At 36.5% G+C, this 25,598-nt stretch overlaps 1 protein-coding gene across 1 annotated transcript in view; it reads right to left on the bottom strand.

Moving 5' to 3' along the window:
• The window catches only part of CNGB3 (cyclic nucleotide gated channel subunit beta 3), a 150,847-nt gene that overhangs the window by 33,241 nt on the left and 92,008 nt on the right, over positions 1-25,598 (bottom strand). Inside the window, 4 exon segments of the mRNA XM_007176107.2 lie at positions 8,422-8,519; positions 12,084-12,243; positions 16,852-16,993; positions 25,411-25,533. Of these exon segments, the coding sequence (XP_007176169.2) occupies positions 8,422-8,519; positions 12,084-12,243; positions 16,852-16,993; positions 25,411-25,533 (523 nt within the window).

Genomic DNA, 25,598 nt, shown 5'->3' with positions numbered 1-25,598 from the left:
TTAGTGGCCACCTCTGAGGAGGGAGAAAGGAGAATAGAACTGGCAAGGAGAATTGACGAGACTTCAACTTTTATTAATATTAATAAAAATAAAGTAAAGCACACATCCCAAGATTGTCTGTAGGAACAAAATCCTCTTTGAGAAGGAACACATTTCGTCTTTTCTCTTCTATCTTTCAGGTTAGCTCACTGGCAGAAAGCACTATAAAGAAACCCAATTAATGGAAGTGTTGGACCAAATTAGGAGATAAGCCTTAAAATAGATTGACAAACAATTAGTACTTTCCTCAGTAGAAATGCCCAAATACTTACATGGAGAGCTGTTAGCTTATGGCTTGGATTTCCTCAGAGAAAAACATTTAAACCATTATAAATATGAGTTTTTATCAATGTACTTGCATAGAATATGTATTAACTATGTAAACAGAACATAACAGTTGTATGTAATAAAAAAATTACAATTTAAGCTTCATCAACTAAGTGATTCTTTCCCCTAATGATTTCTTTGTGGACAGGTGCCACCAGCCTTGGGGCAGCTGTGATTTATGACTAGATCCTTCCTTTCTGTATTTTGGCTTAGTGAAATCAAGTTTGCCTTATGATGTCATTATGTTTTATGATGTATTTGAGAACAATTATCCCCTCCTTCCCCCCAAAATGACTATTTTCTTGAGATACAGTGTGCTCCATTATCGTCTGATAAAAAAGAATTACATCCCAGAGTTAGCATTTTTTTCTTTATAATGCAGCTCCATTTCCTTTATAGAAGTAATTAGGAAAACTTCTGATTCACAGAAAGTCAGAGCACAGTCATTGTTTCATAAATGTTCCTTTTTTTTGTAAAGTGAGAGTACCTGTGTAAATGTCAATATTAACATTGTATTAACACAACATTTGTATTACATTTTATTTTCTTATTTTCATCTGTTTAATTCTTTCATCCTCCCTGTGATGCTTGGCATTAATTAATATATTGTTAACACTCTTGGTTTTTAGATGAGGGAACAGAGGCTCAGGCAGTCTATTGACTATTTCACTAAGGTCACACATGCAAGAGGTGTCAGAGGAAAAGACTCATCTGTGTGTGTGTGTGTGTGTGTGTGCGCGCATGTGTGTGTGTGTTTGATCTACATTCTGAGCAACTCAAGGGCAAAATTTGTATATTAGTCGCTTCCATATGCCCAGGGTCTTGCCAGGGCATGGGGCATGCCAGGCACTAAATAAATATGGCCTGATGTATAGAATGAAGTTATTAGAAATTATTCCATTTTCAACAATGGGAAATTCAGTGCTGTATAAAAACTGTGTTACAGATTTGAATAAGGCTTCTGGAGATTTGAATGAAGTTGGGAGAAATTTTATTTTTATTCAAAACATAACCTATACTTTAGATGATGTTTCCTATACCCAGGAAGTTCTTCTTTTAATACTTGCAAGCTCTGAACGCAATTGTAAAGTTGGTAAAATTTACCTTTGGATGTTTACTTTCTCAGTCCTGAAGGATTTCTTCATTTCTAGGCTCATTCCTCCTTAAGTTCTTTGAAAAAGAACTTAAGATATTATCAGTAATATATAACTCACTGTAACTTTAAGTCACCCTCAAGTATAAACAGTCTTCAGGGCTCTTCTCAGCTCAGCCTTGTTTATTATAAAAGGACATGCTTTGTCCCATCTTAAACTCCATTCCCACTAACCAAGTGATGGGTAATATGTCTAGGGCAGGAATTCTGAATCCAGTTACCCATGCTATAGTCAAATGTGATAAATAATTTGCAAGGTACTATGATGTCATAACTTATTGAATTCTAAGTGATATCAGACCCAACCTTACGCTTAACATTTGCAAACACAAGTAAAGTCATCTCCATCAAGCTTTCCTGAGAACTGAGAATAATTCTATTTTTCTAGGAGCCTCAGTATCACATAGTCAAAGTGAGAAGTCACAAGTTGGATGAAACCCTGAGGATGAATCTAATCCATCTTCCTATGATCAAGCACGGCTACACACTGATTTTACCTGTGTGAAGACTCCCCTGTGACTGAATCAGTTTTATTTCTCAGTAATAGTAGCAATAATAACAATATAACTTACTATATCCGAGGTATTGAGATAAACACTTTATATGTTTTGAGTCACTGAATTATCACAGAACAGCTAAGGATGTCATTTTATTTATATAGAATTTCCCCACACTTCTGGGAGGCAGTGGAGAGCAGGGACTATATGCGTGTAGTATCTGGGGTACCCCACTAGTGCTTTGGACAGAGTAACTGCTCAGCATGTGTAGTTGAATGGAGTTCCCCTGGGTTATAAGTTTATTGTTCAAAATACTTTAAAAAGTCTAGCCACAATATTACATTTACCACCAGGGTTAAAAATAAAGTTAAAAATGAAATGTAGTAAGCCTCCCTGTAATGCTCTGATTTCAGGCCCTTGGGAGGAAATATATGACTAGGATGTCACTGCCAGGGGATCCTTGTGTGAGGGGAAGAAATAATTTTGCCATTCTCATTTCATTCCTGGCTCAGTCTGCCACTCATATACAAAATTCTTTCTCCACATATTTCCTATCACTGAAGTCACAGCCTTTCCAGGCTCTACTTGCCATATGATGACAATGAGTCACAGATCCCAGTGAGGTGTCCTGTTTGGGATGGGTTCTCCATTTTTACTAAAGCAGCGTATTGTGCTTTCCTTGACAGACTGGTGGTACCAACATTCCCATTTTGGTGTCTTTCCTTTCCTACCATTAAGCAGGGCGCTCTTTTTCAGTTTCTAAAGGATGCAATTTAAATTCTAGACACTAGGTGGCGCAACAGAACTTTTATTAAATTTTCTCCTATTTCTGGTAATTTAGTGGTAGAGGCAAAATGTGACTTCCCTAGCATTTAATTTGATAAAACATATTTAAAAATCAACATAAAAATAATAAATCATCAGAAATGAGGGGAAATTGCTCAACCTCATAGAAATGAATCACTCCTTATTAGGTTAATACTTGAGCTTGGGCTGGAAAAACACGCAATCTGAAAGGAAGAGAATTATTTTTGTGAAAAAATTTTAAAAATGACTACTCATCTCTAAGCTCTTTAGAAACTCTGATCACCCCATGTAGAAGCAGCAGGTCTTAGTAATTAACCATAGTTGAATGAAGCAAAGTTTTAGTGAAATTCTGTGACTTTAATTCTACCTGCTTTGTTTAAGAGGGAGAAAAAAACACATGAGATTCAAGGTCTTTTCTTAGTAGGAGAATAGCACAGTGTGTGTGAATTTAGATATCTGGTGTGAAACTAACTGGCATGCCAAGTCTAAGTTTGTGAAAACCACCAAAGTATGGCCTTGAGCTTACATTGTTTTTTGACTCTAGGGAAAATTCTCAGCATCTTATCACTTATCCAGACAGGGCTGGTGGAGAACTGAAAGGTGGCTTCACTGAGTGGTTAAGATTGTAGACTGTAGCATACGAAAAATCAGTGCTCAAACCCAGTCCCATTGCTTCTAGCTCTTTGGCCTCAGTCAGGTAAGTAGTTTGTACTTTCTGGAAAATGGGCGTGTGGGGGTGGTCATAAACCTTTTCTCAGAGGCTTGCTGTGAGAATTAATTGACAGAAGGTAACAAAGAAGAAAACACAGTGTAGCACACAATGAGAGCTCAGTAAATAGTAGCTGTTAGTTTTGAGAAGATACATGTATCAATTTTAAAATTTGGGGGACTTCCTTGGTGGTCCAGTGGTTAGGACGTGGCACTTTCACTGCCGTCGCCCTGCGTTCAATCCCTGGTCAGGGAATTAAGATCCTAAAAGTCATAGAGTGCGGCCAAAAAAAAAAGAGAAAAAAAAAATTGGGCTTAGCAACAGCTTGGTTTCTTTGTCAATTATATTCCATACAGCTTGACAATGTTTGGGGGCTGTACTGGTTAACTTTATGTGTCAACTTGGCTAGGCCATGGTACTCAGATATTTGGTCAAATACAAGTCTAAATCTCATTGTGAAGGTATTTTTTAGTTAAGATTAACATTTAAATCAGTAGACTTTCAGTAAAGCAGGGTACGCTGCATTATGTGGGTCAGCCTCATCCAATCAGTTGAAGGCCTTAAGAGAAAAAAGTCTGAAGTTCCCTGAGGAAGAGGGAATTCTGCTTCTAGACTGTCTTTGGACTTGAGCTGCAACATTAACACTTCCCAGGTTCTCCAACATGCTGACCTGTCCTGAAGGTTTTAGACCTGTCAGTCCTCATGATTGCATGAGACATTCTTTAAAATAAATCTCTCTCTCTCTCTCTATATATATATACACACACACATATCTCACTGATTCTGTTTCTCTGGAGTACCCTGACTAACACAGGGGCCATGTGAGTATTGGGTATAGCAAGGTATATGGTGACAGTACTGGGGATGAAGGATCATGGACAGTATGGACCTCCTTCATGTAACCTTGTCCATATTATAATTTGTGATACTCCAGCATTACTTACATTACTTTTGTTAAAGCATTAGGATACTCACTGTTCCACTAATATATAAACAAGTTTCACAAGGCTAAAAGGAAAGAAGTATAAGCACATTGTCTTTTTTGGAGTTTTAAAAATTGAATACAATGCACAATTAAAGTTACAGACATATTTCTGGAAAAACTGAAGCAAGTTTATTTAGCATAGAATTATTATCTGGTGCTGCATTGCAAACAAATTCTACTATATCTGTATCCCTTCACAAATTTACAAAATGGAGAAAAGTCCTTGTGAAATTTTTGACTGAAGGTCCAAGATATAAACTTAAAATATTCTTTAGGACATCTTAAACTAAGTATTTGTGAGTTAAATGATTTTCAAGTACCTTTAATTTATCCTAATCCTGAAGATTGGAAAGACACAAAGCATGCCTGCTAGCCTCCAATCTTGGTGTCAGATCTCTCTGTCTCTGTCTCTCTGTCTCTGTCTCTTTTTTCTGTCTCTTCCTCTCTCTCTTCCTGCCTGCCTGCCTTTTAAAGATATGGAAGATTCATTTTCAGGGAGAATTCAAGATATGGAGGCTCTCAGCAGTTGAGTCACCCTTCTTTATTATCCCTGGATATTCTGATCTCTTCAAAGTTTCCCCATTTTTTGTCTTTATAAAACTGAAATCTGTGCTGTCAGTTTCCTCCTTTCCAGCTTCCTTGGCCTATAGGATTGGGCCCACACACTATAGCCTGGCTTCAGTTGACCTTTCTAGATTCATCTTTTGTTGTCACCCCATGCTTTGGTCCTAATGAGTGATAATGAGGCTCCTGCCCAGGAGCCTCCCCCTTTTCACTCTGAAGCTTCCTGAGCATCCTCTGGGCACACATGCTCCAAAGGTTTCCTCCTTTGTGCCTCAGCCCCTTGAGGCCATAGGTGGCTCTCAGTGAATGGTGACTGACTCAGAAGCAACACGAGTCAACTGGGTATAATTTATGAGGTAAGCATATAAGATCCCTAGTCAGCATATTTCCTCCCTAAGAAAATAACAGATTTGTACAAACCACTAAGACTGTCTTAGCAAGATTTAGAAAAGAAATAAATTTAGAAAGCTTCCATACCTGCTTATTTTCTACTTCATTTGGCTTTAGGTAAAAAAAAAAAATTTTTTCATTTAACAGAAATATAAATGGAAATGGTTTCTTTCTGGAAGGAGCTACATCTTTAATGGAAACGTCAGGAAAGAATGAATCTATGTTTATGTACGTTAGCAACATGTGAAGGTTTAACATTTTTTTCTCAATCAGATGCTGCTGATTTTATGGATTTCCAAAAATATATGTAAAAACAAAGGAAAAAACTCTGAGGCTGAAAACTGATAACTTCCCAGATCAGAGATAATCCCATAAAAGTCACTGGTATATAATTTAAAGCTTTTGTTTTCTTTAAAATGTAGCTGGTTTTCACTTATTCTCATTTATTCTCAATTAAGCTAGTCCTTAAGTTGTAAAAAGTTTTATAGCATTTAAAAATACTGTTAATTTAGCCTTGTGGCTTTCATACCTTTTTTGACCATAACTTATAGTAACAAAGACATTTACATTGTGCCCAGTACACACATAGATATGTATATGTGTATTAAAAAAATAAATAACTGAAACAAAAATTTTGTAATACAGTGCTTACCCTTACTTATGTGTGAGGCACTCTGATATTTTCTTGTCTATTTTATATGCTGTTTGTGACCCATTTAATTGAATTCATGATCCCTAAATGAATTGCAAGCTGCAGCTTGAAAACCATTCATCTAGATGAACCTGTTAACCAAGGTAGAAATCCCTTTCCCAGTCTCCCTGGTGGAAGATCAGAAAACAGTTTGAATACATTCCGTGGTGCTTCTCCCTCACCAGAGCTTCCACTGTGGCACTCGCACGAGAAATTGGGAACCACTTTCCAATTAGGAAACTACGTTCCTATAATCTCCAGGAATTGACCCCAGGGCATCCTCCCTCCCATCCCCTCTCTTCCTTCCTAAGGCCGTTTAGGACACTGTACGGTAACCTAACATCGAGGGTGACTCTGCCTAACCATTTTACCATACAGCGTTTGCTTCTTCATCTTGCCCAAAATGGTATCGATTACGTATTTTCAAGGCATATCTTTCTGTCTGGGTTACATAACAGGGGATAATATCTAGTCCCTAGCTTAAAATCCATCAATATGTTGATTTGCCCAAATTTATGGCTCCAGCTTGGACCTCTCCCTTAAACTCAGATTTATTTATCAAACTGCCTACATGACATTCCATCTGAAGTCTAACTCTCACCTCAAACCAACACATCCAAAAACAGTCTATTTCTACCCTCCTCACCCTACACTTACTCTAAAATTTCCTATTTTGCAAATGGTATCTTTGTTCTTCCTGTTCCTCAGCTTAAATCCTGAATCATCCTTCATTTCTGTCTCTCTCTCCCTTCACAAAATCAAACAGCAAAAACTGTAGGCTCATCCTTTGAATACATCCAATATTTGGCCACTTTTTAACTCTGCTCCTACTATTCTGGGTCTGATCACCATCATCCCTATAGACGTCTATAGATGTTATCCCTCTTTGGCCTCCCTGACTTCCATATTTGCTTCCATGGTCTACTCTCCACAGAGTAGGAAAAAATCCCTTTCAAACAGATCTCAAGTAGATCATCTTCTGCTCAAGATCGTTAGTGGGTTTTGCATCTCAGAGTACAATCCAAATTTTATGCTACAGCCTCCAAAGCCCTCCATTAACTTGCCCCCTGACTCATCCTTCCTGTTTTTACTTTCCTCTGACTACTCTTGCTTTACATCACTTTGCCTTTGCTCCAGCCTCCCAGATCAGGGCTTCATCTTGTCCATCCTCCTGTAATATTCCCTCTCTGTCCATCCCTCCTTTCCCACTCCCAATATCTGCATGGCTCACTCCCTTGCATCCTGCAGTCCTCTGCCCAGATGCTCAACTGCACTTCATTAGAGCAGACCTTTCATGCCCAGTACCTCCCTCATCCTCTTTAATCTGTTTAATTTTGTTCATAGCATTATCACCTTCACACATATTATATATTTATTTTTCATTCCTGTCTTTTGGAATTTAAGTCCCATGTGTTCAAGTATTTGGTTTTAGAAGTTGAATTCCTAGTGGCTAAAATGGTGCCTGGAACATAGTAGGAACTTAATAAATGTTCGTTGAATGAATTAATTAAATAGATGAATCAGTGAATGCCACACACAGAATAAGTGTTAGGTGAGAAAAACTTCCATATAGTATAATGCATTGAGAAGAGGGCAGAAAATTAAAAACATTCAAAACATTAAAATTTTCTTTGCTATACATTTTTTTCTTTTTTAAAAACCCTCTAAATTTGAATTTGGCCATGTAAAAGATCTAAATCCTAAGCATTTGTATTGGAGACATGATTAGGCATGATTCTCTGACTGTCAGGCCAATCCAGAGCTAATCTGGGACCTGATTTGCCATGCATTGCCAAGGCGTATTAGTAAATGGGAGATGACATGTGTAGTAGCAAAGACATAGAGCTGTAGAATTTAATTATATTTAAATTAATGCAAGAAGACCTTGAAGAACTCTTCTTCTTTGACACCAGTTAGGAGAGAGAGGCTTCTAAAGAACAAGTCATCTGCTGGAGAGATCCATAGTTTATTTGATTCTAATTTCACATAAATTCTCCAGATTATTTTGATGTTGTAAACATAAAGGCAAAAAAACAATAAATGCTGTATTCAGCAAGAGCTTTTTTTGTTTGTTTGTTTTGTTTTTTTCAATAAGAATAATAGTTTATTTTATATCAGAAACAATGGAGGACAGATGACAGGGAGACAATATAGTGTAAATGCTCAAAGAACAAATTATCAACCAAGAATTCAGCAAGAGCTTTGATTTTTACAGAGAAATTGATATGGTGCCTTCCTATGAATTGAAAAAACACTTGCCTTGAACAAGTCGACTTTGCTAATGATGCTGAAGTTCACATCAATGGTGAGGGCTAACTACATTGTAGTTGGCAGTGTCTCAAGTAGGTTGGATTCATCTTCATAAAGATAAACACATCAATCCATAAAGGAGAATAATTAAGGAAAAAACATCAAAGTTCAAGGACAATTAAAAAAATAAAGGAAACAAAATGTCAACTCTTTTTATAAACAGCTGCATCACAGTCTATATTTTCATTGCTTCTATTGGACGTACATACTTCTCATAATAGCACTATTACTTACATGAAAGAAAAGAAGTATTTTCAATATTGGTAACATAATAGTTCTGAATAATTCCAGAATTTTTTGTTTGCTGAAATTTTAAAGCTTAGTGATGATGGGACAAAGGCTAGCAAACAAACTGGGATGGGAAAAGGATCTAGTTCCTATCTTCTGATTCTGCAGACAGCCCTAACATCCTAAGGATGGCAAAGAATAATGAATACTGTGTAGCTTACAGAGTTCTGTCATGATCTTATTGGACCCTCATGACAACCCTAAAGATAAGTATTCTTATTTCTACTTTCCGGAAAGAAGAAACAAAAGGGGAACTGAAACTCAGAGAGGCTGTAAGTGACTTACTCATCTGTGCATAAGTGGTGGGTGGCTGAGCTGGGAATGGAATCTAAAGAAGAAATCTGTTAAGTGAGTAAATTCAAATTATTGTTATTTACTTACTTATTAACTCAATGTAGTATGTGAATACATTAAAGATTTTTCTACATGTGAATTAAATGATGGGCCTTCAGGCTGATAAAATGGTCCATGAATAAAACTGCCCATTTTTAGTCTACAGTATATTATGGGTTTCTGAGAGCTGATTACTTTTGATGTTTTCTTGCATCCATTTAGAAAAGAAAAAAATTTCTATACTATATCCTTATTTTGATTCCAACATTGATTCTAAATATGAAAATCTTTTCTATAAAAACACAGCTCCTTGTTTCCAAGGGCTGTTTGTCTCTAGTTCCTTCCTAAATGAAGGAGTTGGAGCAGTGTCCACAGGGAGAGAGGGAAAGAGCCTGTTACTGCCCCTCTTCCTCCTCTTCCTCTCTGCTTGAGATGCCCACAGGAATAGCTGTGTGTGTTTAAGAAAAAAGTTTGTTGTTTTTGTTATTTAGATTCAGGAAGAGGTTCTAAACCTGTGGTTGGAACCTCTTAAGACTGGCAGAAAGGAGAAGATAAGGTCCTACCATCAACAACCAGTGATTCTTATCTGCTTCTAAGAAACTTTGTGTTTTTTTGTTTGTTTTGTTTTTTTTTTCTAAATTTTATTTTATTTATTTTTTTATACAGCAGGTTCTTATTAGTTATCCATTTTATACATATTAGTGTATATATGTCAATCCCAATCTCCCAATTAATCACACCACCACCACCAGCGCCCTGCTACTTTCCCCCCTTGGTGTCCATACGTTTGTTCTCTAGAGCTGTGTCTCAGTTTCTGCCCTGCAAACTGGTTCATCTGTACCATTTTTCTAGGTTCCACATACATGCATTAATATACGATATTTGTTTTTCTCTTTCTGACTTATTTCACTCTGTATGACAGTCTCTAGATCCATCCACGTCTCAACAAATGACTCAATTTCGTTCCTTTTTATGGCTAAGTAATATTCCATTGTATATACGTACCACAACTTCTTTATCCATTCATCTGTCGATGGGCATTTAGGTTGCTTCCATGACCTGGCTATTGTAAATAGTGCTGCAATGAACATTGGGGTGCATTTGTCTTTTTGAATTATGGTTTTCTCTGGGTATATGCCCAGTAGTGGGATTGCTGGATCATATGGTAATTCTATTTTTAGTTTTTTAAGGAACCTCCATGTTGTTCTCCATAGTGGCTGTATCAATTTACATTCCCACCAACAGTGCAAGAGGGTTCCCTTTTCTCCACACCCTCTCCAGCATTTGTTGTTTGTAGATTTTCTGATGATGCCCATTCTAACTGGTGATACCTCATTGTAGTTTTGATTTTCATTTCTCTAATAATTAGTGATGTTGAGCAGCTTTTCATGTGCTTCTTGGCCATCTGTATGTCTTCTTTGGAGAAATGTCTATTTAGGTGTTCTGCCCATTTTTGGATTGGGTTGTTTGTTTCTTTAATATTGAGCTGCATGAGCTGTTTATATATTCTGGAGATTAATCCTTTGCTGATTCATTTGCAAATATTTTCTCTCATTCTGAGGGTTGTCTTTTTGTCTTGTTTGTAGTTTCCTTTGCTGTGCAGAAGCTTTGAAGTTTCATTAGGTCCCATTTGTTTATTTTTGTTTTTATTTCCATTACTCTAGGAGGTGGATCAAAAAAGATCTTGCTGTGATTTATGTCAAAAAGTGTTCTTCCTATGTTTTCCTCTAAGAGTTTTATAGTGTCCTGTCTTACATTTAGGTCTCTAATCCATTTTGAGTTTATTTTTGTGTATGGTGTTAGGGAGTGTTCTAATTTCATTCTTTTACATGTAGCTGTCCAGTTTTCCCAGCACCACTTATTGAAGAGACTGTCTTTTCTCCATCGTATATCCTTGCTTCCTTTGTCATAGATTAGTTGACCATAGGTGCGTGGGTTTATCTCTGGGCTTTGTATCCTGTTCCATTGATCTATATTTCTGTTTTTGTGCCAGTACCATATTGTCATGATTACTGTAGCTTTGTAGTATAGTCTGAAGTCAGGGAGTCTGATTCCTCCAGCTCACTTTTTCTTTCTCAAAATTGCTTTGGCATTCGGAATCTTTTGTGTTTCCATACAAATTGTGAAATTTTTTGTTCTAGTTCTGTAAAAAATGCCAGTGGTAATTTGATAGGGATTGCATTGAATCTGTAGATTGCTTTGGATAGTATAGTCATTTTCACAATATTGATTCTTCCAATTTGGGATTCGCATTGTGATTTGCATTCCGAGGGTAGTAGCTTTATTGGCTTCTCAGTAGCACTAACTCCTATTTTTATATGGTGAGGAGCAAACTAAAAGTTGAATCTGATTATTGTCAGCTAGCACATTATCTTTACCTCACTTTACATCTTTAGTAAACATTATTTTTAACTCCAGTGTTATAGTCCTAATAGTAGACACCACGAATGATTAAGGGTCTCTTAGAGGAGACCTGTAGCATGTTGAAAGTGGCTTGAAAGATTGCTGTTCTGAGCACTCACTGTGCTCTGGGAAGAGGATGATATCGCAGAGGGAGCAAGGGTTTAGAGGAGAACAGGTGCATGTCTCAGTTCCATTTAGGCCATTTGCCTAAGGCCTCTGTGTCCTTGGCCAATTTTTTCAATTAGGAGCTTCCATTTCCTTGTCTCCTAAGAGGGGGTTGATGACACCAAATTTTCCCCATTTTTTTTTTTTTTTGATGAAGATTATATGAGCTAATGTGCATAATATCTAGCATCTGGTGAGCACTGAATAAAATTTAGCCTTTGCTCTTGAAGGATTTGCATAACCCGTAAGTTATGTCTGAATATTTAAGGAAAAAAAGCCCGTGATATTAAATTAATGCTTTAAAGATTATTTGGTTGTTTCCCAATCTTTTTCAAACCCCATTAGTTGCCACTGCTACCTTATAGGATTTTCATTATAGGACATGTTTTACAGGGTTTTAGTCAGTAATTTGCCGTGCTTACCTAGCATTCTTCGAGACTCCCATGCATATTCATACCAAGTCCTGACCCGATTCTGCACAATCTTAGGAATGGAGTAAGTGTTCATGTAGGCAACGGTATGATCCATGCAGATGCGGAAGTTGTTCTGATTGGCTGTAGCTGCCCCAATTACATCTTGCATCTAAAACCACAAACATGGTCACTCCACACCCAGCAGAGGAATTAGCAGAGTTACTATAAGCCCAGTTGAATTAAGAGTTCTCACATGATACATTCTATTCTTATCCCTGACTACTTGATTTTTAACACACTGATATTGGGTCCTACTTTCAGCCATTAACCTATAAGATATTGGGCAAATCATATCCTCTTTCTGACCCAACAAGGACAATAGAACCTGTTTTACCTACCATGTAAGGTTTTTGTGAGGATTCAGTCACATAATGCATGTGACTGCACCCAATGTTCTTTGCAAACTTGTATATTACTGCAAAGATGTTAGTTGATATTTTAAAAATTATATAGCTGTGCTTACGCAAGAAATGTGCAAAGAAAGTTGAGCAATTACCTGGCAGAACGGCTAGTCCATTTTGGTGAGTCTTGCTTAGAAAGCATCCTTCATAGATTTTGCAGTGTGGCTGGCTATATAGACTCAATTCATCACGAAATTGCAACCTCTATACTTCCCTTTGTGTTGTTTAGACAGATAAGATCAAATCTCATTATGCTTAAGGCATAGTATTCAGCAGAAGTTGAAATGTGCTGAAATTACTGAAGCATCATCTACTGCTGTGACAATACTTAAGGAACTGTCAGGTTTTAGTTCTCGGATGTTTATAACTCAGCCATGAAAACCCACTCTAGGTTAAAAGCTGATCTTTAAGGTCTCAGCACAGAAAAGATATATAGCTTGACTCTTCCTCTCACATAGAGGGAAGCAAGTGGTTGTAAATTTGCTTTGACTGGGGGTTTATAATACTGAGGAAAACCTGGGCCTCACTTTTGCTCATTCATTCTAGTAGCGTAGCCTTTTCTGCTTATGGAAAAACTACTCGTTCTTTGAGATCTAGATCAAATGGCTCTTTTATTGTGATGCCTTCCTCAGTTTCCATTTCAGAGTTAATAGGTTCTTATACTTGTCGAAAGTGTCTGCCCGAGGAGCTATGCAGAGAGTCAAATTGGATACTTTTTTAGTTTCTAACCTACTCCTCGAGGGCTATTCTTCAACCATCTCAGTTCCTAGATCTCCTTTTTCCAAGCCATTTCTGACAGATGATGAACATTACCCAGTCACCTAAGGCCTTGAGAATTGGGATATCAGAGATTGGGTTGGGAGATTTAATAGAGTTTTAAATTGGGATCCAAGGACAATTCAAAGCATTATTGATCAGTGTTGGGGGCGGAGAATTTGTAGTGAGAGTAATCTGAATGTTTTATGTGCAGTGCTGAATTTTGATGGTGCAGGTGAAGACGACATATATTCTATGATGTGTGTTCCAGATTAGAGGAAGAAAATGTCAGTCTCTATGAGTTGTATGTGAGAATAGAATATTGCAGTTAAAATTAGATGATCACATCCAGGGTGTAGTTCTTGGGGTGGTTATATGCGGGAATTTTGAACAAGTGGAGGTTTTGTCCAGGGCTTTCTTACTTTCATTTCTAACTGTTCTCCTTCTCAGCATCTTTTAATCACTGTGAGAGTTAAGGCACAAATGTCTATCTCCTGCCTCAATCTTTCTTTTTGGCTCTAGTCCTACATTTTTAGCGGCTTGATATTTCTTCTTGTTCCTTGGATCCTCAAAGTCACTGTAAAGGCAGGTGCAGTGTGGTGTATAAAGCAGCCCTTTCAAACTTTCATGTGCATATGAATCACCTGAAGATCCTATTAAAATGCAAATTCTGACTCAGTAGGTAAGGGATGAGGCCTGAATTTTGAATTTCCCAGGTGATGCTTCTACTGTTAGTCCAAAGACCACTTTGAATGGAATTTTAACTGGAGCTGGACATAGTTTTTAATCTTGTAAAAATTTCCTTGGACATAGTAAGTGCTAAATACATGTTAGATTTTACTATTTTTATCAATATGATATGGCCTTATCATATGACCATGAATTACATGTATGAATTAGGGTTGCCTCTTAATCTCTTTAAACTGGGGTTGACTCAACTTCAAAACTGAGAAAACATTGAAGGGGATCTGGCTACCTCACATATATTTTATAAAAATTTATTAAATAATATTATTTTTGCCATTTATATTCAAATTAATTGTATTTCTCTATAAACAAGCTTCCTATTTTCTTTTTAATATTTATTTATTTATTTATTCATTCATTCATTCATTTGGTTGCACGGGGTCTTAGTTGCGGCAGGCAGGCAGGCAGGCAGGCTCCTTAGTTGTGGCATGCATGTGGGGGAAATCGAACCCAGGCCCCCTGCATTGGGAGCATGGAGTCTTATCCACTGCACCACCAGGGAAGTCCCCACCAGCTTCCTATTTTCAATCACTGTTAATGTAATCTCCCCAGGCATTAAGATTATAATTTGTGCTTATAGTTTTTAACTGCTTGGTGTTCATTTTCCAAACCTAAACATTTTCTAAATAGAGTTTCCTTTACAGTCTCTCTCTCTCTACTCGATTACCATGTTCAGGCTGAAGTTGCCATATCCCTGAGCACCTGTATTAACCATGTTTTTTATTTTCTGTATTTTGATTCTTTGATTTCTGGGACTATCCCTCCCAGAGTTAGCTGATTCCTAAAGATAGCAAACTACTGGGAGTGTGCCTTTCATATGCAAAATAGCCAAACCTGAGCCCATACTCCCAACAACCTTCTTTATTGAGCTCTCATATTCTAGGCTACTATCCACCCGCCCCAATTACTCCAGGGCCAGGTACCAGGCAACTAGAGACAGTCCCTACACCCCCAGAGCCTGCTGAAATTATCCAAACTGGCCAATCTTAAACCGCTTTACCCTGCTTGATCAGTTCCTTTCCTTGTGCCTCCTTATGTAGCCCTATTGGCAAGATGTGACCCCCTCTTCTTGGATCTGTTTGTATAACAGATCATCTTTTCAATGTAAATGGTCTCCTGATCTGTTGGCCTCACCATCCATAAATGATACTAAAACCTACATTTTAAAACTGTATGACCCTTCCAATTTATATTATATTTGATTAATCTTCCTTAAATCTCTTATTTGTTAAAAATCCTTCCCTGGCTGGTTTCCCACTGCCCTTAGGGTAAAGTTCAACATCTTTAATTTAACATTCAGAGCCCTTAAAATATCTTGTCCTTACATACATCTCTAACCTTATTTATAGGTGTCCTTCACTCCCATCGTTCTGGTACTTTTTCTATTTTCTCAAACATATCTTGTGCTTTATCATTATCTTTCACACACTGTTTCTGATTGATTGAACTATCTGTCTATAACTACTGAATCCTATCTGGTTTTTAAAATATATTCTCCTCTATGAAACCTCCTGGGAAGCTCCCCTTTTCTGACCTAATACAGAGCTTTCAAACTCTCCTCTGGAACTTACCAAGGATAGCAGCCCCTTGACATTCATAGATGTAGGATTTGAGTTCTATTTGTGATCAACTTCAAATGTTATAATGAATAGTTTTCATTGCTAAATTTTGTTAAAGCATGAGTTTTATTCATACCACTGTCAGTGTGGTGAGTGGGAACCAATAATTTATCTAGTGGTAATAATCATTTTGTGATTTCGTCTAACTATTTACCCCGTACACAAATCTCAACATGGCTTTTGCTCTCAGACATATAATATGTAAAGTGCCTTACAAGGAAGTATAACTTCTAAAGATGCTATGCTGCGAGCTTTTTATTTCTTGTGAATCTGGGAATTTACAAAGGTGTTGGGCTCTATCCCTTGCAAATGGCAAATACCTTGCAATAGAGTTATTTGGGTATTTGTTTTACTTTCTTACTAGACTGTGATTCCTTGAGAATAAGGCAAGGAGATACCATAATAAACATTTATGAACCAATGGTTTTTTAATTAAATTAATTTAGACGGCATTTGGTAGCCTCTGGTTTAAATGACTTTTTAAGTTGATTTTTTTTTTTTTTTAATTTTTTTTTTTCCCCTACTTTATTTATTTATTTATTTATTTTTGGCTGTGTTGGGTCTTCGGTTCGTGCGAGGGCCTTCTCCAGTTGCGGCAAGCGGGGGGCCACTCTTCATTGCGGTGCGGGGACCGCTCTTCATCGCGGTGCGCGGGCCTTTCACTATCGCGGCCCCTCCCGTTGCGGGGCACAGGCTCCAGATGCGCAGGCTCAGCAGCTGTGGCTCACGGGCCCAGCCGCTCCGCAGCATGTGGGATCTTCCCAGACCAGGGCTCGAACCCGTGTCCCCTGCATTAGCAGGCAGACTCTCAACCACTGCGCCACAAGGGAAGCCCAGGTGCTTAAGTTGATTTTAAGCCAGGGATTTTATGACAATATTTGAAGTTTAAGTAAAAAAAAGAGAGCTTCTAAAGTTTTCAGGAAACACCAAGTAAGAAGTTAACTTAGAAACGTGACTCTCTGAGAGTCTAACCCAACACTCATTGTGTACAAGTCTTCTGAAAAATTTGATGGTTTAAAAATTGAAAGGCAATGTTGATCCATTTACATCCCCATTCAATTCATCAAAATAGATGGAAATTAGTAAAAAAAACACCAGATAGATTTTGATTTTTTCTCTGTAAAGTTTATAAAGACTTGTTAGACTTTCAAAAATGACAGCATTGTGTATCCAGGGATTCACATCTCAGTTTACCTGACCAATTAAGCTGGAGAACACAAAAACTCCAGAAAAAAAATTCAACAGTTGAAAAACAATTTCAAATGAAGTTTGTGGTTCTGGAAGGCCCCCAATGGTAATTAAAGTTCGAACTGCCCAATAATAACATCTCAGATACCCGTGAAAAGAGAAGATATACATTTTGCTCTTTACTATAACAGTAAAATGCCACTATGCTTAGAATTGTAGATTACTACAAGATTTTAACACATTTCCTGCTAATCAAGATTTTCTTTCTGTAGGCAGCATTAGCAAATACCATGTATACTAATGTAAACTTCCTTTTTAATGTAAACTTCTTGATAAACATCGTGAAATGACTAAACAAACCCAAGGCGGGTATTTACTAGCTGTTCCACTTATTTCTCGCTGCAAAGCAAATCATCCTAAAGTTTAGTGGTATAAAACAACAACTATTTTACTAGGCTTATCATATTGTGGGTCAGGTATTTTGTAAAAGGCCCCCCAGAGATGGCTCATCCATGCTTTATGATGAGTGGACCCTCAGGTGACTTGAATAGTTAGAGACAACTGGGAGGACTTGATTGAGGCCAAAGTTCGGAGGCCTTGGTTCTAACTGTTGACTGGGTTCCTCTGTTCTCCATGTTATATCTGTTTGGAATGCCCAGGGTATCTTCTCTCACAGTCTGATCTTGGGCTGGAATGGTTGGAACAGCTGGGGCTGGCTGGGTATTTTCATTCAGTCTCTCCATATGACTAGCCTGGGCTTCCTTACAGCATGGAAGTCTTAGGGTAGATGTACTTTTTGTCTGGTGGCTGGTTTCCCCCAGAGTGATAGCAGCCCGGGCAGTAGCTATAAGGCTTCTTATAACTCAGAAGCCCTGCAATGTCTTAATCTCTTGCCATGTATATTTGCCAAGCAAGTCACTAAGACCAGCCCAGATTCAAGGGAAGGGATATTTGAATATAACTCTCAATAAGAGGAGCAGTAAAGAATGTGAGGTTACCTTTAAACTACCCCACTAGTGATTAGTGTGGAATATCATAGACATCAAGTGTATTTATAGAGATGGGAGAGCCCTTTATAGTTTAGAACCAGTTATTTTTTACTGATGGGAAGTAGAGCAAGTAGGTATATACTTCTCTATTTTCTACTCATATCTTATTATGTTATTGAATATATAAACCATGGCAGAGACAGAGGAGAACTTAGTTATATCTTAAAAGAGGAATTACTCTTGATTGTAATAGGTAATTTATCTAGAAATTTAGTATTGAAGAAAACCAATTATGCTCAGAAATATACTTGGTAAAGATTCTGTACCTAACTCGTGCAGTTGCAAATGGAGAGACAGATCATAATAGCCCAGATGGGAAGAACATCAGGAACCAGGGCAACAGAAAAGAATATGATAAAGATTAGGACAGAACATATAAGATTCACTTAGCTATATTTGGTCAAGGGTTTCATGTATCCAGAGTGAGGTGGGAATAGAAGTTAGTATTACAACCCCATTGTATATATATATATATATATATTATAATTTTGGTACACAATTAGGTATACTACTGGGTATATTCCATACAGCTCTGTTAACATGGTCTGGATCAGACATTTCCACTGAATCCTTGAAGAAAAATGTCCCATATATAGAGAACATCTTCAGATGTTGTTACAGAGAGACATTTGGATTTAGTGGGTTCCAGCTAGCTATTCTAGTTTCCAGAATAAACACAGAAAAGCAACACTTTTTACAGAATCCTGCCCTAGTCAGGCTTTTATTTCTTGTCTGCGTGTGAGACATAAACATTTGCAATTTAAGTAATGGTACATTTGTCTTTGAACAAAGATGGTCTTTTTCTTGTGAAAATAGATTACAATTTTCAGATCTTCAAATACTAAGAAGTTGAGGTTTACAAAGAAAGAATCAAACTGCAGTTAAAGTCAGTATTCAAATAAAAACAGATCTAGAAAGAAATCACTTGTTTTGATATTTAATACCTTTTTGAAGGACATGAGTTTTTTGTCTGTTTGTTTTACCTGGTAGATATAGGAACAGACAAAGAATTAACTCTTTGGTAAGGTTTGAAACCTCTGTGTCAAGAGAATAAAAATATTACTACTCTGCAATATTTTTTCTAGCAGGCTTCCTTGGACTTACAAATATTATAGTGAACTTGATGTCAAAGAGAACCACCTTGAAGAAGTATGGAATTAACTTTATGAATTGCATTTTAACTTTTCAATTCCAATTTATAATTTCCTGTTACCTGATTTAGTGTTATCACAGGTCCTGGACTTGTGGGTCTCTTTGAATTAAGGAAATTTATTGACCCCAATACAGCCCAAGAGTGAGACAGAGACCAGATTCTCTCCCTACATGGCAACTCTATTTCAAGTGTTGGGATTACTATCCCCTGCAAAGTCCCTCCAGTGTTAAGAGGAACAAACACATGAATTACTTTCTCTCATTTTCTTATTTATGGATGTCAGAAAATAACAATTAAATGTAAAACTTAGGCATTGATTTTCCAAATCTGAAGGGTTAGCCTCGAACTATTTTTTCATACTGAAACAGTCTGCTATGTTAATTGGAAGTTGTCTGCCTGGATGCTTTGAGGTTTATTTTGGGATTCTTTTCTCAGTCATGTCTTACAGCCAGACATGCACAACCAAAGGTAAGATTTGTAATTTAATTAGATGGCATCTTATCGATTTTCTAGGATTAGCTTAATTAGTCAAGTGTATCCACCTCTAATATTTACACCCTGGGCAGATAGATCTTTTCAAGCAGATTCTATCTGGCCGATTTAATACCTGAGCTATCTTACAGGCTCTATATATACAGCCCCAAGTTAAAGCACTAAGGTAGAACTTGACATAAAACCATAAAAAAAAATTAGTGTGAAAATAGAAATTCTTCCTCTGTGAAACAAATGCAGCATTAAACTTTTCCCCCAACATTCTGTTTTGAAATATTTCAAACAAACAGAAAAACTGAAAGAATTTCACAGTGAGCACCCGTATATCCATGACCTAGATTCTATTATGAACATTTTACTCTACTTTCTTTGTCACATATTCCTCCATTTTCCATCTATCAATCCATCTTATTTTTTGGATGCATTTCAAAGTAATTTGCAGACAGTAGACACTTCCTCCTAAATACAGTACTTCAGAGTATATATATATATATAAAACTCAGAATATACTTCAGAATATATATATATATATATATATATATATATATATATAAAAGTTAGAATATACTTCAGAAAAATATATATATATACTAGAGTTAAGTATTGGTAAAGAGTTATTTTAAAATCTTGAACATACATTGAAAGCACAAATCTTAAGTATATTATCTGATACTATTTGATGAATTTTGACAAACCCATACACCTGTGTAACCCAGAAACCCATCAAGACAGAGAACATTTCCATCACTCCAAAAAGCTCTCTTTTCCCAGTCAAACCCTGCCCGCACAGGCAACTACTGTTCTAATTTTTTTCTGTCTCAGATGAGTTTTGCCTGCTTTAGAATTTCACACAATGAAATTACACAGTATATACACTGTTGTGTAAGATGTCTTTCACTCAGAATAATGTTTTTGAGATTTAGCTGTGTTTTTGTGTGTATCAGTACTTTATTCCTTTGTATTGCTAAGCACTATCCCAAGCATGACTATGGCACAGTATGTTTATCCATCTTCCTGCGATGAACACCTAGGCTGTTTCAAGTTTTTGGTTCTTGTGAATAGACATTCTATGAATATACTTATATAATTTTTTTTAGACATATATTTTCAGTTCTCTTGGGTAAATATTTAGGCTTGCAATTTTTGTTTTTAAGGTAGGTGTTATATTCAGTTGTAAAAGAAACTGTCAGATTTTATCCCTCCAACAATGTATGAGTTCCAGTTCCTCCATATTCTTACCCCAAGACTTGGTACTGTCAGTCTTTCTAATTTTAGCCATTGTGGTGGATGTGTAGTGGGACATGCAACTTTTAAAAGTACCCAATTTGATACTTTATGAATGGACTTTTAAACTACCCCAATCCATCTTAGTTATAGGTTTCTGTAAATTTATCACTGAAGGCACCAAATATGGAGGAGAACGGTCTCATTAGAAGATAAACTCCTCAAAGACAGGTATTACACAATAGGAGCTTAATATATTTGTTAAATGACCTGAAAGAATAAGTGAAAGGTTATGCATACTTAGACTTAAGAACATAGGAAGGCTGTATCTGTGAGCACATCTATGCAATCCCCTTCCAGACATGCTGCCAGCTGCCTTTCATCTCCCTTCTGGTCTACTGAATTCTGCTGTTCTGGAGAGGTTTTGTTACATTTGTCTTAGTGTCTAGTGTAAAGACCATTATTATTATTTTTTTTTGTCAGTGTCTGAACTGAAGTACCTAGGGGACCCTGAGTTAATACCTTCATCTACCCTGGCCTCATCTTCCTCCTGTGTAAAATGAAGGGAGTAAGTTATCTTAAATTTCCCTAGCACTAAGATATGGACATTCTGACTCTTTCTCCATCCCATCTAAAGTCATGATTCCCATGACAAACTTACTTGCTATTTTTACTCTTTCTTTTGACAGTCTATGTGTTAGGGATTGAGGCTAGGTATTTGCTAAGAGGTTTGTGCACGCTGGGAAATTTATGTCAGAAAATAAATAAATTGGGGTATATATGGATTAAGGGACATTGGGAACATTTTTGGGTACCAAATAACCTTAACTACTTATGTTTTCCTTTTGAGCTAAGTAAGCCCTTTCCTACTTTGTCAAATTTCACAGTCAAATGAAAGATGCCATCTACTTAGTATAAATGAAAATGACTTCTTGTCTTCTATTGAAATAAACAGACATTATTATTCTGATGAGGATTAATAAAATAGTAATAAATGACTCATTTTAAATGCTCACAATGCTCCACTTATGCCCCACAGTTGCTGCATAATTCTAACTAGGAGAAAGTTTACAAGTCCAGTGATTTCATAAGCAACCTTCAATTTATAGGTCATCAGAAACCATCACGAGGGTTAACTAAAAAAATGCTTTAAGCTTACGTGGTCAAAGGGTAATATGGAATAATAGAAGGGGCAGGTGATGCTTAAAAACTGTGGGAAAATGTAAGTATGTTAATAACTGCCATTTGCAAATTATCTTAAAATACATATAAATGCTGCTTTTAAAGACATTTTATTTGTAAGGATGTGTCCCTGACAGCTGGTAACAGGATTATTGGAGCTTTGGTTTTGGGTGAGAACCCTCCTGTCTAAAGGAGCAGAGAATGGGCTGTATCATACCAGTGCTGTGAAATGTATTGAGACTTGCTTTTTGGCCTAGAAAATGACCACTTTTTGTAATCTTTCCATGAGTAATTAAGAAGAATGAGTGGTTTCTTTTTCCAAGGAGGAAATGCAGATGGCCTATAGATACATGAAAAGATGCTCAACATTGCTAATCACCAGGGAAATGTAAATCAAAACCACAATGAGATATCACCTCACGCCTGTCAGAATGGCTATCATCAAAAAGAACACAAATAACAAATGTTGGCGAGGATGTGGAGAAAAGGGAACCCTTGTACACTGTTGATGGTAAAGTAAATTGGTACAGCCATTGTGGAAAACAGTACAGAGGTTTCTCAAAAAGTTAAAAATAGCACTACCATATGACTCAGCAGTTCCACTCCTGGGCATATATCAAAAACAAAAACAAAAACATTAATTCAAAAAGATACATGCACCCCAATGTTCATAGTAATGTTGTTTACAATTGCCAAGCTATGAAAGCAGCCTAAGTGTCCATTAACAGACGAATGGAAACAGAAGATGTGATACACACACACACACACACACACACACACACACACACACTGGAATACTACTCAGCCATGATAAAGAATGAAATCTTGCCATTTGCAACAACATGGATGGACTTGGAGGGCATTATGCTAAGTGAAATAAGTCAGACAGAGAAAGACAAATACTGTATGATATGTGGAATCTAAAAAATACAACAAACTAGTGAATACAACAAAAAAGAAGCAGACTCACAGATATAGAGAACAAACTAGTAGTTACCAGTGGGGAGAGGGGAGGAGGGAGGGGCGTTATAGGGATAGGGAATTGAGAGGTACAAACTATTATGTGTAAAATAAGCTACAAGGATATATTGTACAACACGGGGAATATAGCCAATATTTTACAATAACTATAAATGGAGGATAACCTTTAAAAATTGTGACTCATTATATTGTACAGCTGTAACATATAATATTGTACAGCAACAATAACTCAACAAAAAATTTTTAAAAATTAATGAGTGGTTTCTAATTCTTGGGTACAAAGTTCCATTTGTATTTGTTAAATCAAGTTTTTTAATGGGTTCTCAAATCTTTTATATCTTTACTGATTGTCTTTGGTTGCTTGATCAGTCAATAGTTGTGTGTTGATGTCTCACACTTTGATGGTGTATTTGCAAATTTCTCTTCCTTCTAATAATTTTTGCTTTATGAATTTCTTTGATTCATCATAAGTACTTTGCATTAGGTGCATGTGCATTTAGAACTGGTAAATATTGATAGTGAATTGAAACTTTTACCATTATATGATAACCTTATTTTTCCCTAAAATAATTTTTGTTTTAAAGTCTATTTTGACTAATATTATTTGACAATCTCTTTTAGGTGGTGAATTTAATTCATATTAACTTATTCTGCTTACTGATATAGTTTAAGTTGTTTCTACAATCTTATCTTCTTTTTATTCTACTGATTCAGAAGTTATCTTCTCTATTTCTGTTCCTTAGTGATTATCTTACCACTCTACTCCAGCTTCAGTACACACATTTGTTTCTTAGACTTTGGAGATTGCTTTTACTTTCTAGAGAGTTTAGCAATCATTGAAAACTGTTGTAATTATAATTTATATAGAAATGTATCTTATAACAAGTAACTACAATAACTAATACAACAAAAATTTCAAGTGGTTTATCTTCTTGTATTTTAGTGAGAGGGCTTTGAATATCTGGCCTGCACTATAGCTGGAATTAGACGTCTAAAGTATTAGAACAATGTAGCTTCAGTTTCTTATGGGTTGAAGCTGAGGTTTCTCTCTTCTTGTTATAATACAGATTTGGTCATTCCTTCCTTTTTTCTTTACTCTCTCTCATACACTCACTATATGTTAGGTATTTAAAGAAGGCAAGTAGGAAGAGAAAGTAAAGAAACTTCCTTCTTGCCTTCTTTAAATACCTAACATATACTGAGTGTATGTTATATACTTAACAATGTTCTAGGCACTGGGAACAAGATATATTCTCTAGAAATGCTGCAGAAAGGCATCCAAGTATGAAAAGAGAAATAGCTCCACTTCTTCTGGATGGCAACTGTATATTATTTTGCTAATTTGATAAAAACACTTATCAGACTTATGGGTCTAATGATGTTGAATTACATACTTCTAGGCAATATTTAATATAGTTGGTATCTTAGTTTTCTTTGTAGCTACTTATATTAAACTAAATACATATTTAATTCACATTCTAAAGGGAATTACTTATAGATTTGGTTATACACTTTCTTCTTGTTGTGTGTGTGTGTGTGTGTGTATTTCCCTGATCAGTGGGCCTTCTGACTTTAAAATTCTAAAATTAGTTCTGGTTAAAAGTTCAAAAAATGTTATAATCCCTCATTCAGATCCTGCTCATTCTAGCTAGGGTGTAATTTTGTGAGCTATTTTTACTCTTTTTGCTCTATCCTATAATTGTTTTTCTCCCCAAGGCTGCTGTGAGTTGCCCTTCAAAGTCATGCTGGGACCTGTTATTTTCCAGTAAGGACATTGCTTTATAATAGGCTCAATGTCATTTCACTGGAGCAGAAAGTTAGTGGAATCTACCTTATGCCAGGCCTTTTTATCTACCAAAAGGAAATTTCACTATTAAATAACTAAGTTGCCATTATTGAGCCCTGATTCTACTGTACTAAAATTTTCAGACAATCTCTTATTCTCAGGGTACTTGCATATCTAATTGTCAAGTTTAATATATGATCCTTGTTACTCTGTAAGTGTTTAATTGAGTTAGTGGTTATAGCTGACTCATAAACCCATAAAACTCTTCAGTGGTAAACTAATTAGCCACTGCATCTGCCCTCTAAATAATTAACATTGTTCATTACTAACAATCAGCATAGGAGTTATTAAAAGTTACCTTACCACTCAGCTGTCTAAATCAGAGGCTTTCAAACATTTTTGTTCATGATCCTGAGTAAGAAATGCATTTTACAGGTTAATCCAGGACACACACACACACACACACACACACACCCACGCACCCTACTAGGTATGACAGACTTGGATATTTTCTATTCTGTCCCCCTCTATTCTATCCTCTTTCACTTAAAAACATACTGACCTACTAATAAAGAGTTTTTATTGCCCATTAATGGATTGTGATTTACAGTTTCAAAAAACACTAGCTTAAGAAAGCTCACACTGAAACATAAAATTAAGAAGAATCAATAAACGTTTCCTTCAAAATTAAAACTTACTTGTTTCCTTCACCATCATACACCCATCTGGTAGTTCCAATTCCTTCATAGTTTGAAGCCCAATAATACATGCAGGCATTAATGTGCAGAGTAAAGAGCAAGTATCCAGTTGTTCGAATGGCTCTGACAGGAGAATAAATGCAAAGTAAGACTCATGTTGTTCCTGGAATACAGCCTATTTTAACATT

This window comes from Balaenoptera acutorostrata, chromosome 17 (genome assembly GCF_949987535.1).
Source record: "Balaenoptera acutorostrata chromosome 17, mBalAcu1.1, whole genome shotgun sequence".
Lineage (NCBI taxonomy): Eukaryota > Metazoa > Chordata > Mammalia > Artiodactyla > Balaenopteridae > Balaenoptera > Balaenoptera acutorostrata.
This window is presented reverse-complemented; position numbering and strand designations above follow the sequence as displayed.